At 36.8% G+C, this 15,076-nt stretch overlaps 1 protein-coding gene across 4 annotated transcripts in view; it reads right to left on the bottom strand.

Moving 5' to 3' along the window:
• Nucleotides 1–15,076, bottom strand: part of arhgap42b (Rho GTPase activating protein 42b) — a 92,504-nt gene that overhangs the window by 33,136 nt on the left and 44,292 nt on the right. For all 4 annotated transcript variants that reach the window (XM_014989123.2, XM_014989124.2, XM_014989125.2 and 1 more), the window contains exon 4: nt 5,271–5,342. In XM_014989123.2, the coding sequence (XP_014844609.2) occupies nt 5,271–5,342 (72 nt within the window). The remainder of the gene's footprint in view (nt 1–5,270; nt 5,343–15,076) is intronic.

Below are 15,076 nucleotides of genomic sequence, written 5' to 3'. Positions count from 1 at the left end.
TGGGAGGAAATATTACAAGTCAAAGTTATGCTGAGAAGTCATTGTGCAGATGATATTTTCAGTTTGGTAAACAGAAATCCATGAAAACTTTTTTTTTTTTTTTTTTTATTACACCTCTGTATCAGAGGGAATGAAGATGGAAATTAGTTAGAAGCTAAATCTGGGACAATTCAGCTGTTCTCTACTGAGAATATTGCTTTTATGCATCTTCCCTGGTATATATATATGAACCAGACTAAACCTATGTTGGACATTTCTAGGAAGTCATGAGAGAACATAATAAAGAGAGGTTTATTTATATCAACACATTATGGCAATAATATTAAATATTTCTATTACAAATGTACTCAATATATTTTTTTTTCTATAGTCTATATTGGAAAATAATGTATAATGTGTCTTGACTCAAATTACATTCAGTTTTATATTAAATTAATTTATGGTTGCTACTATTTTATGTAATGCCAATTGGAACCACATTGCCTGACAACCAGACACGTCCTCCAATAATCATCTGGTAAACTGTGGTTACAAAACAATTTTAATTGCGTTTAACTTTTGCTTGGTACGGAGCTTTGAAATGTGATTAATATGATAATACTCTAATTAGCTGTACTTACGCATAATTTAATTTTACTATGCGTCATATTTTAGGTTCAATAATAAATAGTTATGATTATCCTAGCAATTAAGAATTATTAAAGTTGATACATTTAAATTTTGATATCTTAACCTTATCTTGCATAATAAGATAAAGATGATTTGACTTTGCAATCTTGTGTGCCAAGAGCTGAAATGTTAAACATGTATTAGAATAGTTTGCAGGGTTTCAGGAAGTTGTTTGTTTTGTTTAGCCTTTTTCAGAAAAGGGAACACTAAGTGCATAAATAGTTTCAAAGTTAACAAAAATACCAGCGCTCTAAACAAAAAAATTCAGCTCTACTGTTAGGTTGTTAACAAAACTGTGCCCACCACTAGAACAGAGATTCTAAGTTATACATTTTTTTTGTACCAAATGGATGTTTGACATTATGTCAAAAAAAAAAAAAAAAAAAAAAAAAAGCAAAACTGTAATTTCTTTGGGGTTTCAAGATCCGTCTACAGTTGCAATAGAAGTAAGAACAAGCGAGACAGAAACTTTTAACAGAGACGAGGAAGGTTAATCAGAATGCAGCAAAATTGTTCTGTTTTATTCTCTTGAGTTTTAAACCTGTCTTTCATGTATTTGCAAATATTATGACATCTTGGAAATCCTAGAGTTAAGGTAAGTTATTCATGTTCCATGACTACACATGCAGAATGCAGCCAAAGAGCTGAAAATGTCTTTGTGAAGATGTGTCCTCTATTTAAAAAAAACTACAATGAAACCTGTTATACGAGGTTTTCATCCAATCATGAAACAGTCTCTCCTCCTGATATGAATGTGTGTAAAAAAAAAAAGCCTACTTAGAAAAGAAGATTGAAAAAAATATTTAGTATATCACAATACAATACTTTAAGAGAGAAATTGTAATCGTTCAGCATTAGTATCCGCAAGTCAGGACAAAAAAAAAAAAAAAAAGAGTTCCAGAAATCTAGAAAAATTTAATCTGTGAGTCTAAAATGCAAAATGCTGTCACTCATTTGACCTTTTAAGCTCAAGTTTCAAACTCTTCAGTTACTGCCTTGACTGAATGGTGGAGAATAAATAAGTAGCTACTGTTTTGCATCTGGCCATTTCCTGCCAAAGAATCTCAACACACTTCTGTGTTATTTTAGCATGTTTTCTTGTCTTCTCCATTTTGAAAAGTAGCCAAGATAAATGGACTTTGCTTCGTGTGAAATAGAAACTAAACAGCTTAATTAATTTAGATGCATGTATTTTGCAATAGTTATGTGTCATAAATGTATCTTCTATTCATATTTATTGTATAATTTTCCGTGTATGAACAAATTTACTCAAATTAAAAGTTGTATGTTATTCTTTACATTTGTCAGAGGCGGTTACATGTTCCAGCTTTGGCACGGAGGACTTGCAAACTAAAAACAGGAACAACCTCTCATTCTGTGTCGTAACTTTGAAACTTTTGCAGCAAGCTCGAGAACACATTTCAGATCACAGAAAAGCGTATCTGAAACTGAAAAAAAGAAGTGTTACATTGATTTCAGACCTACATCTCACTTTGGCTTCCAGCACATATGGCAACACATCTTTGCCTTCTCAGATATTTTCTCTCCGTGTTTGTTGGCCGCAGACTGCTAAGTTTGAGGGGCTTAAGTCCAAAACATTTGGTACCGCCTTGTGTGAAGCAGGCTGTCCCTAATATGTCTCACAGAGCTGCAGTCAATCTGCTGGTACATCACAGCTGTGGAAGTGTTGTGCTTGTGCCTAGGAAGCTAATACACTGGTATACAACCTCAGAGGGATTACACGCAGGATGCCCAAATATGGCAAATGCTCCCAGACTGTCCAACTGATGTTCTCGGACTTCATCAAGTGCAATAACTGGAAGGGTCAGACGGCCCGAGGATCTCTCCAGATTCTCGGAACCGTGGAAAGTTACTCAGCCGCCCGTGATGTGTGCGTTTCATCTCACTCTAGTTGGGCTAATGTTTAGCGGAGGAAAGACTGCAGGAGGACAGAGCCATTAGGAGGAAGTGGTCGGAGGAAATAAGAGGTAGTGGGAGTAATGAGGGGGGTTGTGGCTTTTAAGAAACCATTTTATAAACACTGAGAGTGAGAGCAATAACACTGAGCATGTTGATGTAGGAGAGAAAGAGACACAAATGGCAGCAAAATGTGGAGTTTCATTTTGGCAGAGGCATGAAGCGGCATTGGTTATTCAGTCTGACCGGGCAGAGAGAGAGAGCGATGATGCTCACACCTCGGTACAGGGAAGAGAAATGGTGTCATTATGCTGCAGGTTGGCCTGTGAAGAGACCAATGAAGTACAGCAGGATGACTATATCTGCAGACCAGTGGCTGTCAAGGCATGTAAAATAAATCAAAATGAGAGACACTGAGAAAGGGAGAGGGAGACGGCCCGACTTTGAGCCCGAGAAGTCCCTCAAAAAGATAAAAGCGATGTTAAGATGTGCAAATGATTCATAGTACAGTATTGAGTTAGTGGTGGAGTAGTTGGAGAGCGGCATGAAAGCTCCAGTTCTTCCATCGTGCTCATGTGTGAACTCACCGAGGGACTGACCACAGACAAGCCGCTGCGCTTTCATATCGTGCCTTTGAGTTGGCCAGAAATGAAAGCGAGGCTTGTAGCAAGAAACCCACACTGTTCTTTAGAGTCAACGCCATCCTTAGCAACATGTCCGCTGTGAATTCAGGATGCCTTCAAGCAACACCGTGCACAAGTCCAACTGATATCAATCATCCAGATCCAATACGTTAGAGAAGACTGCACTACATGTAACAGGATTACAGCAATCCGATTAAAAAGGGGATAAATGCATTAAATGCGTCCTTCCTGCAGGTGTATTGAAGGAGGAAGGAAATACTGCAGAGGTGATTTTTGGAGGTCTTCACATGGCCCAGTTTTATTTTAAGAAAATGAGAAATGGGAAGTGTATTTATTTATTTATTTTATCAATAAAAAAATCTACTGATGCCACAATCTGTGAAACATCAGTTCTGATGCTTTGAACTGCATGGCACCTACATGACATGAACTGGACTAAATGCATTTTTAAATTAGCCAAGCAAAATATAAAACTTTATTCATGTAAAACCTTACAAGACATACTACATGATGCTGTAAAATGCTGTATAGAATAAAACCTGATAATCTGGAGTTATGCATATTTTTCTGACTTATTCTGTATTTACAAACTCCAGAAATAAAAGAACAGATGCCAAGTAAGCTTTCAGACCATCCACCAATACTTTGAGTGTTGAATTTGTGAGGACACATGCAAAAGTTGTGTAAGATGTTATATTTCACACAACATAATTAACCTTTAAAATAGATCAACAGTGGACTCAGCAATATTTATTGATACTAAAATAAGCAATTAAGGTGAAAAAAATACATAGAAAATTAATCAAATACAGTAAAGGAAAAGGGATTCGCATCTAAATCACATCTTCCCCTTATCTTCACAACATCTTATAATTTTGTTGACATAAAATAGCTGAACTATAATGATGGCCAGTTAGAATCACTAAAACTAACTTGGATTTTGTGGTTTAAGTATATTGGAAGAACTTTTTGTTTCATATTGGTTGTTCTGCTTTATTTTCATTTCCAGCTCTGTTCATTTTCCCTCTTAATACTCATTATTAGTAAAAAAAAAAAAAAAAAAAAAAAAAAAAATCAATGAAAATTTTTCTATGTTATAACAACTAATCAAGAGTTTTTTTTTTTTTTTACTTTGAAACCCCAATTTCAGACCATGCTTTTATTTTGAAAGCCAGTTTTCTTGACTTCCTGAAAGAGCTGACAATGAAGCAAGTTAGCAGTAGATTTGTAAAACTAGTTAAAGTTGTGTAGAGTCTTGTTGCAGTATATGTAAATGCCAACCTCTGCCATAACGTTTCAGCTGCTAACCCCGGTTAGTAAGAAGGTTATCCATCCAACTACAGGATGGGCTGCAGTGACACTGAACGTTCCTTCAGGACATTTCATATCCCAAGGTGTTCCAAGGCCAGAAGGTACATTAAGTCCCTCCAGAAATACTTGTGGCGCTGCGCCAGGATCTCCTCTCAGTAAATACACCGTAAAATGTACATCTCTATTGAAGATAAGTGCGACATTACTTTTTATTTATTTATTTATTTATTTCGAACATTACTGCACGTGTTTGGGTTATTCTCCCTTAACAAATGGGCACAGAATTCCACTTATTAATATTTCACGCTAAAACGTTGAATCATCGTTACCTAGTGACCTGTCCGAAAATATTAAACAGATTACTATAAAACTTCTGGCAAAGAGAACAGCAGCTTAGAGACTATAGCAGCCAAAAAAAGTAAAAATTGCTTGGGTCAATATGCCACTATTAATTTAATAAACATTAAAAAGTTAACTTTAAAAAACTAGCAGGTGTTAATGCCTTCTAATGTCAAAATAACAAACCGACATCTTTGTCTGTAACCCGTACCAGTCAGATTAATTAGGAAAAGGCCATTTTTCTTGGCAGTGTCACGCTTTGGTTTTAATTAATGATTTACAGACGGTGGGAGAGACGAAGGGGGTTGAAGGGAAAGGGCGAGGGTGTCGGGCCGCATGAAATCTCTGGCGCTGCTTCGTCGCTAATTGCGCACGTAGGGGGTCTCTTACCTTCGCTGCTCCAATTTGCTCCTTCCGAAATTTTTCCAAGGGAGTAATCAAGACATCATCTGCATTCTGAATCTGAAACAGACAAAAATAAAAGAAAACGCTGAGAGAGTGTGTCATCCTGACTGAAAGATGGGATCCGAGTCATCGCAACCCTGCGACTGATTCAAAAAAAAAAAAAAAAAAAAAAACATTAGGAAAAATATACCACAAAACCCAATTTAGAAGTCATTCAGTTTTGTCACAGAGGAAATTACGAATGAGAATCCTCCATCTCAAATCAAAAGCGCTGAGAGGATGCATTAGGTTCAAATACATACGAAGGGTAAGCAATCAGATCCATTAGTGTCTCTTTAACAAGCGACAATACCCAATGTATTACTGTGAGGGACCAAAATGAGTATAGCAGAGATAAGAGGGGGGGAAAAATGCCTTCAACAATGGCCTTAGTAAGTATGAAAAAAGTACCATCTTTATATGAGCTCTGAAGCACCAGGATTGTCAAACCTCGCTGAAATATGACACAGTTGTGCAGATGAGGCAAGCGCAGCCTGCGATGCATTTTAATTTTTGAGGCAGCGCTCGCCTCCACATGTCGGCGACCTCTGGAGTGTCACCACTAGAGAGAAAGGTCTCTCCTGTGGCCCTCTCCCTTTTTATCCCAGACAGAAAGCGATACGGCGAGATATATTGAGCCAATTACAGTTCACGCTCAATCCTCGCGGGTGAGCGGTTCAAAAAGGTGCCATTAAGGTGCTTCTGAATTTCCTACGGATGGGTTTTCATCCGCCAGGATCGGATGACATCAGACTGGTGGAGCCGCTCAACGGCAGGGTCTGTCACAAATGACGTGGTTCTTAAGGTGATTTAAGGTGTGGTTCTAAACTATAGACCCAGGTCTAATACATCCATGATACCAGCACTAATTTAGTGCTGTCAGCTCAGATGGGCTATCAGCTCCTGAGCCGTAAACCACCAGACACAACCGTTGTGCAGATAGAGTTTTTGTTTTGAGCCATTAATCTAAATGCACAGACCTTTCACACATACAGTCGATGGCTTCAAGAATGGGATCAAAATCTCTCAAACAAAATCTATTTGCTGCTCTTTTTACAGTGCTTTGAACAAAACTCTGAATTTTGTCACATTTGTCAAGTTGCAACCACAAACAACAATGTAAAGTAAAATTCTTCCCTCGCATGTGTCTTCTGTTGTAGCTTTTTTTGTCACATTTCAATGTTTTGGGTGATGAACCACATCTAGTATCAGACAAAAATGTCATATATTAACAGTTTGAATAAACGTAGCAACTAGTTGTGCAACACTTGGTGGCAACAACTGAATCAAGCATTTGTGATAACTGGCAATGAGTCTTTTACAAATCTGTAAAATACAACGCCCAGAAGAGACGGCATGTTACTCCTGTTTTAATCTCTATACATCGGCTACTGGCATATTTTAGAATTCATTTTAAAATCTTCCTCTGTTGTTTTAGAGCCCTGCATGGTCAAGCCCCAGCCTACATCTCTAGACCTTCTGGTACATCTCTTCTTGCAGTTTGTCACTGAAAGGTTGTTAATGGTTCCTGGAACACATTTTAAGACCAGAAGCGATGAATCCTTTAGAGCGGCGCCGCTCAGATTGCAGAGGGTATAGCCTCCATCTTTGCAGTGTCTTGATTATGTTCATTTATTTTAAGAGGCAGCTGAATACTCATTTGTTTAGACAAATATTATTCATGCTGTTTTATATTTAATGTTTTTATCTCCTTGTGTTTTTAATGCTAGTTTGTATCGCAAAGCACTTTATTGTTTCTGACCTGTAACAGTGCTACATATTTAAAGTTTACCTGATTATTTTATTGTGTTAAGAATTTGAACACAATTAATCCTATCTTGTTTTTGCATGCAAGTCTTCTGGCTGGAACCTTTGTTTTTAAAATGCTTGTCGTACATCTGCAAATCTGACGCATAAGCGACATTTGCAACAGAGATGAACGTCAAAACTGCTATTCTTGGTCTGGTGGGGATGACTTTTTGTTTCGAAAATCATTCGGATGGAACGCTGGAAAATATTATTGTTGTGTGCAAGTTATGCAAACAGGAGTTAGTCTATAATTGAAGTTATTCAAGCCTAAAATGGAATCTCAGTGCAAAACATGTTGCAGCACACACAACGTTAATTTCAGCATCAACGTTTCTAAGAAGGTTGAAAGAAGTTCCATGAATGACCAGGGGTTCCAGAAACTCTTCAAAGCTGAATGGGTTTCATAGAACTTTGCACGAGTCTGATGGTTGAATACATAACAGATTAAAACCAAGAAATGTCTTTGTTGTTGAGCTCACGTGTGTATTTATTCAATAATTTAGCAGCAAAAAGGGTTTTTAGATTGAAGATGTTGCTTATTTTGTCGATATATAGTTTTCAATTAAAATGTGGTTAATCTGACAAAAATTATTATTCAAGACCCACTTCTATTACTAACTCTTTAATGTCTATGCCACTTAAAAAGTCCAAGGGTGCTTAAACTTAACTGAGACAAGTGAGGTCTTCAGTGCTTCAGGTGTGGGTTCTTTTCTGACCCCTTCATATATCATGGATGCCTAACTGGAGTAAGTTTGGTTGGTTGACCAAACTTACTCACGTTTCTCGATTTCTCCACAGAATATGATCTACTAGCAGGTGGACTCTGTTTGACAATTAGGCTAATTTGTTGCAATTGTATTTTGACTTAGTTTTGCTTAGACAGAATTTTAGCTGCATTGTGTTTGTCTATTGCAAAAATGTTAAACACATTGAAGTTATAGTTGTAACAGCAAACAGTTTCATAAGATGAGAAGACTTTTGCAACAATATATGCGATTTTATGGACTGCTGTAAGATCCCACTGTGCTTGTAAATGTCTAGCTTTGCTGTGACGCTGCAGATTGAGGGTTCCATATTTTGCACTTTACTCAGGATTTTTTTCTCAGATTAAGTAAGTTGCACTGTATCGCAATTCAAGTGCGGATCACCTTCTTACCGATTCTGTTCTGACACGTCAGACAAGCGGTGAACATTTGATTTATGTGGATGTCGTAAAGGTGGGCAGGCTGGTCAAACTGTGACTGCCAGACCACTGGGAGAGTCTCAGAAATGTCAAGGACAAACTATGAAGTGGCAGCAGGCGGATGGGGGATGTGCTGGAATCTCCTGGTGTTGCTTAGCAAGCTGGAACTTGATAATTTTGTTGATGAAGATGGATATGTGCGGCTCTGTCTGGGATCATGATGATCTTAAAGCATAACCCTGTCAAGTATCTTGAGATTTGACATTTTTTACTGGAAGGTAGAAAGTAATTTACTCTATGATAGAAAGTAACGTGGAGTAAGATTTGCCGGTGTAATGTTGCCTACAACAATTTAAGTTTAAGTTTCAGTAGTTTGCGACTAAGTGAGCGATGCTGAAAAAATGTGTTTATCTCAAATTCTTCATAACATCGTAAACATAAAAAATATATTGTGTTATAATCAAACATAGAATCAAAACATAAAGACCCAGTTTGCCAGACTTCACTGAAACTCTTCAGCAAGGTGGGATAGTGATGGTAGGACAGTGAAATTATCCAGTTTAAATAACGTTTATGTCAGTTTTCAGAATTAACGACTTTATTGATACTAGAACAAATATTTCTTCACTCAAGACAACATAACCCAGAACCAGATATGCTCAGCATTCAGACTTTGACGAGAAATTCTTCACAAACTCAATATAGATTGGCCATTTCTATACTGTTATTAGACATCAGATTGTTTTCCTGTTTTGTTTGAATAATCAATACTGCAAAATTAAAGTATTGATTTTACTTTAATCATTTAGGGCTGTGAAAAATGGATGGATGTATATAAATAATTGATCTTAACCCAAAAATGAACATTACATTTGACATCTTGTCACTTAACCCAATTTCTAGGTCGTGAACCTAACACCGTTTACTTGTTCAAACCTCTAAAGCGATTCTGTTGTGTTAAATAAAGGGTTTTACATATTACCCATTTTATATCACCATCAAGAAACTGTGCTTTCTTCAGTTGTTATGAAAATTATGTATATATGAAAAATATTTTAAAAGAAATTTGACTTTGCAGCCGTATTGGATGCCTTGAAATGGGCTCTGCTCACCATTTCCGACACCCCTCCCTCCAGCACATAATCACAATGATTCTCCATGGCGTCCGTTGATACACTTTACAACCATTCTCAGCTCTGCAGTTCCACCAGGTGTTGGCTAATTGCTGCTGCCGCTAGTCGGGTGGAGCTGAGTGAAGGAGGCACATGCAAAGGGTTGCTCTGTGGGGCGGAAACTCAGCTGGGGGCTGAAGCTTCAATGCGGTTGGTAAATAGGCGCCGCAATTTATGAGCAAGTGCTAAGGCATCACGAATGGCTGCCATGATGGGAGATATGCATGAAAGAATCAAAGCAACAGTCCAACATGAAATAAAGCTCAATAAAATTGACTTTGCATAATACTCCTCCCCTTTAAGTTACCTCAGGACTGGAACGGCCCACATCTGACCCAGGAACTGGTTGTTTTTGCCTTAACGTAATAAATATTTATATATGTTTCACATAAACAAAAGAGAAATCCTGCCAGAAGAATACGTAATGTAAACATCAGATGAAAAGACTTTTAGCAACTAGTGTATTCTGTTATTATTTATTATATATCAAATAATAATCAAAATAAATGTGTTTCTAATGGGGAGAATTGCCCAGAAAAGATTCACAACATTTTCCAAGGCAGAAAGAGAGATAACTGCAAAACAAATCTATAAACCACCAGATTTCACACTTGGATTGACACTCCGCTCTCAGCTCCCACTGTACAAGATTACATTTTTAGATGAAACCCACAATTTAATCACTACAAGATCACACATTTGGTTTAACTAGTGAGGGTTTTATGATGTACAAGTAAAATACCCATGATACGATTTTCTCTTTAAATTTATTAATTCATTTTTCTCCTAATCAGCTGCTTTTAAGAAATTTGAGTAGATGTTTCCGTGCAGCCACTCCCATCCTGTGTGAGCCATTAGTAAATGAGGCGGTGCTCATGTAAGGTAAAATCAAGGCAAAGTGACACTCTGCAACAGCGCAAACATAGAGGAGGTCATCTAATCTAGATATATTAATCCCCCAGTCATGTAGAAATTGTATTATTTGGTGTGTCAACAGCAATGCTTAATATTACCCTGCCATTATATTATTTCCTTTGTCTTATCTCTAATGCTTTTAGTTTAATTGAAACAGTGCATTATCCTGCTTCAAATGTAGATTTCCAATATTAAAACACCGAAACTGTTATACACAAAGCACTCTAATCTAACATTTAATAAAGTTTATAAAAATGTCTTCTACTAGGATTGGTTTCTAAATATATGTTGACTTGGGATTTCTTTGACACAAAGATTTCATTTCAAAAATAATTATTAGAAACCAGCGCATGATATAATGTGGGTTCAACAGTAATTGGTATGGAAAGATTTGAATTTGAGATAGTAATCGCCACACTTTGACATACATATATTTATACATGAAAGCAGCCGACTTATTCAAGACTCAATGGATTACTTTCAGGCTGGAACTGCGCCCACTGCCCTCAGCAACAACCCCTCACAACAGGATTAAATCCATATGAGCCAGCTCCGTGTGATGCTTGAAAGGATGCAGTAGCACTAAGCAATTTCATTACTAGATAGAGGGAGGTGGGGAGAGATGTCAACGCGCCACGTTTTCGCTGCTTCCGTTTGTCCAAAGCCCAAATATCAAAAGTGTAACTCTGAGGTTAATTTAGCAGAGGAAGATTAAAAAGCCACCAAGGCCACAACATATTAAAACGCTTAAAGAGAGCTAGAATTTAGAAAACTACTTTAGGAATGCTACTGGCCCGATTTGGAGCAGTGGTAAAAGGACAGTGGCCTTGAGGTGATTATATCAAATGCAGTTGGATTTGAGCCATAAGTACAGAAAAAATAAAAAAATAAATAAAATCAGTCATGCTGTTTTTCTCACTGGCTTCAATTCTGTGATTAGTGTCAGTCACCTTTTGGGTAATGTGCATTTTTCTGTGCAGATGTGCCAGATGTTCAGCACCCTGAATAACAGGAAGTGTAAATTACTAATCAAAAATTCCCAGGCATGACATTAAATAGTATATTACATTTTTTTGTTGTTGTTGAATTTATTTTATAGGATGGAACCCACAAATGTACCAGTAGTTATTTTCTTAACACAACCATTACTTGACATATTTCTCTCCTAAATCAATGCATTGATATTAAAGAACTGATATTTCTAAAATTGTGTGGCATTAAGATGGTGCAAAAAATGTTGGATTAGTTTTAAAAGGTCTTTATAAATCTTTGCCAAGGTTTCCAATAAGTTTTCCTGTCTCTGTAAACAGTTTTACAAAAGCTTTACTTTATAGAAACACAGCATTAAAGCCAAGTTGGTCACCCTACCATTAAAAACAACAACAAAAAAACGTTTATTTGTTCTGCTCTTGCAAGTTCAAATCTGCAAAGCAGGAATATTTAGTAATTGTATCTGACAATGAAACTGACAGAACCGTAACGCCTTAAGAGAAAAATATTAAAAAAGCATTTTAAAAGTGATTTATAGGAGAGACTCAGTTTCAGATATACTGCCTCGTTTGCAGGATGCAGTCAGCTCAGTGAAAACATGTGTAAGATACATAGGCTTTTGGCCAAGTATTGATTTGCTGCTCAGTCTGGTGGTCTAGCAGAAGGAGGGCAGATGAGAATAAAGGGATGAAGAGCTTCGAGGTGACAAAACTCCAACACTGTGAACAAGAGATGCTTCTAAAACTTCTAAACAGTATGAGTCACATGTTCAGCAAACTGGGCAGTGAAAATCAGCCTCTGCACTTTTTTTTCTAGTTGTTTTGAAAAGTCTTACAAAAGATGAAGCTTCAGTTTCGTAGCCTAATGAGGTCCCTCGTTGATAAATATCAATTTAATGTTTCACCCATTGTTAGAAGTGATTATTTTTTGCTACATTAAATCCTCATCCTGGTTTAGCTGTCATGTCTGAATGATCAGGCAGAACCTATACGGCTGAAATGAAACCGAATTAAATTTGCAGTTCTTTCAATTTATTAAGTGTGAAATTCACCAGCTGTTTTTCTTCAAGTGTTGCTAAAGAAATGTTAATAGGTGCTGCTGGAACGCCTTCTGAGTGAAAATGAGAACATATTGAAATCATTTCTTCACATGAAAAAGGCTGTGGGGGCAAGGTGTCAGAGCTTCTATGTTAGTGCTGTAAAACAGCTGGTAAAAGCCAGGAGCCACAAATGAAAATACCAGCAACAGCCAAAGTTATAACCATGGCAACGGCCGGAACAAGCTAAATGAATTAGCCCAACTCATTAAAGAAGGTAGCAAAACCACGAGACCTAAGGGAGTTAAGCAAAAAAAAAAAAAAAAAAATCTCGTCTTGAGCTTCATGATAGAATTAAATCAATTGTAATTTATGGTGTGTGTAAAGCAAGGACAGTACGTGTTAAACATGCCCGTGTTGGTATTCAGCACATACTAAGAATGCAGCACAAATTAATATAATTTACTGTCATTTTTGTGAAACAAAGTAAAATTGCACAGGTAATAAATATTAAACACACTTATTAAATTGTATTAAAACTTTTCCTTCGCTGGCAAGGATACCATCAAAATGTCTCCTGTCTGGGGAAACTATTTCATGCACTGCTAAAGTGTGATCCAATGTGTGATTCTGAAGCATTTTTCAACTCAAACTGTCTTTGAACCTTGAAAGTCCTGGTTGCCTCCTTTATGTGATCCAATCTTCAGTTTACTCCACTGATTTTCAGTTGAAGTAAAGTCATGTGATTGCACCATCCGAGGAGATTTTTTTTAATTTATTTTTCTCTCTCTCTAAAACCAAGAGTTTTCCTAACTGTGCTTTTGGGATTAATGTCCAGCTGAGATATCAAAAGTGTCCAAGTACATTTCACCATCCAGTATTCGTCCAGTTAATTAAAGTCCAGCAGTAGTGTGTGCTGAAAAGCCGTGATGTTCTCACCTGCAAACTTCACTGTTGGCAGGGTGTTTTTGGGGCGATTCTTTCCTTCTCCTGCTTATTTTCTTCTTTTCCAGGGCTTTCAAAAGCACACCCTTAGTGGGTTTTCAAAACAACTATTCTGATTGCTCTTTATTATTACTCCATCAAGAATGTTGCAAGGAGAGTCATGTCTGATTTATGGGGAATTTATGTGGCCCTAAAGATGCTCACTGGAACATTCAACCGTTTTGAAAAATGTCTGTAACTTGTGCCTTTTTTTTTTTTTGCCGGAAAAAAGGTCCAAAGATCTTGAGGGAACATTTTGCTCTTACTATAAAACCCTTTTGTAAACCAGTCAACTAGGATTTAACTAATTAACATTCATTTATACTGATAAAAATCAGGAGATATTTCCATTAAATTAATGAATCCCATTAATAAGCTTTTTTTTGTTTCGCTCATCATCTCCGCCGTGTGTTTAATGTTAATTTCTAATTTTATTCATATTTATCACACATACCCTAATTTATGAACTTTTTCTTTTAAGGACTTTCCTGTAATTTTTTGCATGTGTAGATTACTTGGGTTGTTACTGACACCTTATGTGAATATACTGTTAATAATCAAATTAATGAGCTATTTAATGAAAAAAGATGCTGATGTGTTCAATAAATATTCAATCCATATGTGTGTGTGCGTGTGTGTGTAAAGCAGAAAGTAACGGCCCATTCCCCAGACTAAGTCGTTTCTGCTGCACAACTGTCACCTGCAGCAAGCTGAGAAGTTGTCATCCTATGAAATGTAAACTAACCTTCTGCAGGTGAAATTGTACAACAGCGTGTTGGCAGATGTGACATAATTGCCCTTCATGTTTTATCAAACTGTAAGGTGTTGAGTAAAGTTGCTGGTTTATGGATCCCAGGGGGATTTTCTCTGTTTGTTGTAAGTACAGTTACATCACCTGTGATAAAATGTAATGAGGTGCAAAAAGTCAAAGCATGAATGCGTTTTCACACCAGGAGTTGGAGTTACCAAAAATAATCTTTATAACAGTGGTGAAACAATAAGTCTTATTTGTATTTGAGTCTTTAACGGAAGGGTGACACAATACCCAGAAAAAACAACTTGCTAACATATTGACTGCAATCCTTTATAATGCTTTGCATGCCAGTGCAACAAAGCCATCTGTTTTAACATTTTAGCGTGGAAGTGGTGCCTGCTATTATTCTGAAGCAAAATTAGTAGCCAACTGCATAATTTAAAAACAGACTGAAAGCACCCTTCTAAAGTAGCAGCACCTCTTATGAAGATATGTAGCCAGGCTATGGTTGTACAATTATCTCATATTAAAAAGAATTAAGAGAATCTTAATTTTATTGAAAGAAACAAATTGAATATTTTTTTTCCTTCAATTTTTACCTAACTTTAGTTTTACCAGAGCGTCAGGGTAGTCCAGTTTGTCTTCTATGAATTTATGTTTTCTTGAGTGTGTGACACAGGTCCATTTCTCTAAGCTGCTCTTCAAAGTGAGAAAGACAAGAAAACATGCCATACATGTAACAAAACTGTCTTCAAAATGGGGTAGACAAGAGAAAACAGCATTTAAAGGAGACATCTTTTAAATGACTTCCTTTTTCTCTGGGGTACAAATAAGGTGTGACAAGAGGACTGTTTCTTCTAGCCATTCTTCAAACTGGAAAGACAAGGGAACATTTCATTCAGGTCGTTT

The sequence above is a fragment of the Poecilia mexicana genome, unplaced genomic scaffold (assembly GCF_051168715.1).
Source record: "Poecilia mexicana isolate PSO_F unplaced genomic scaffold, ASM5116871v1 scaffold_13, whole genome shotgun sequence".
Classification (NCBI taxonomy): domain Eukaryota; kingdom Metazoa; phylum Chordata; class Actinopteri; order Cyprinodontiformes; family Poeciliidae; genus Poecilia; species Poecilia mexicana.
This window is presented reverse-complemented; position numbering and strand designations above follow the sequence as displayed.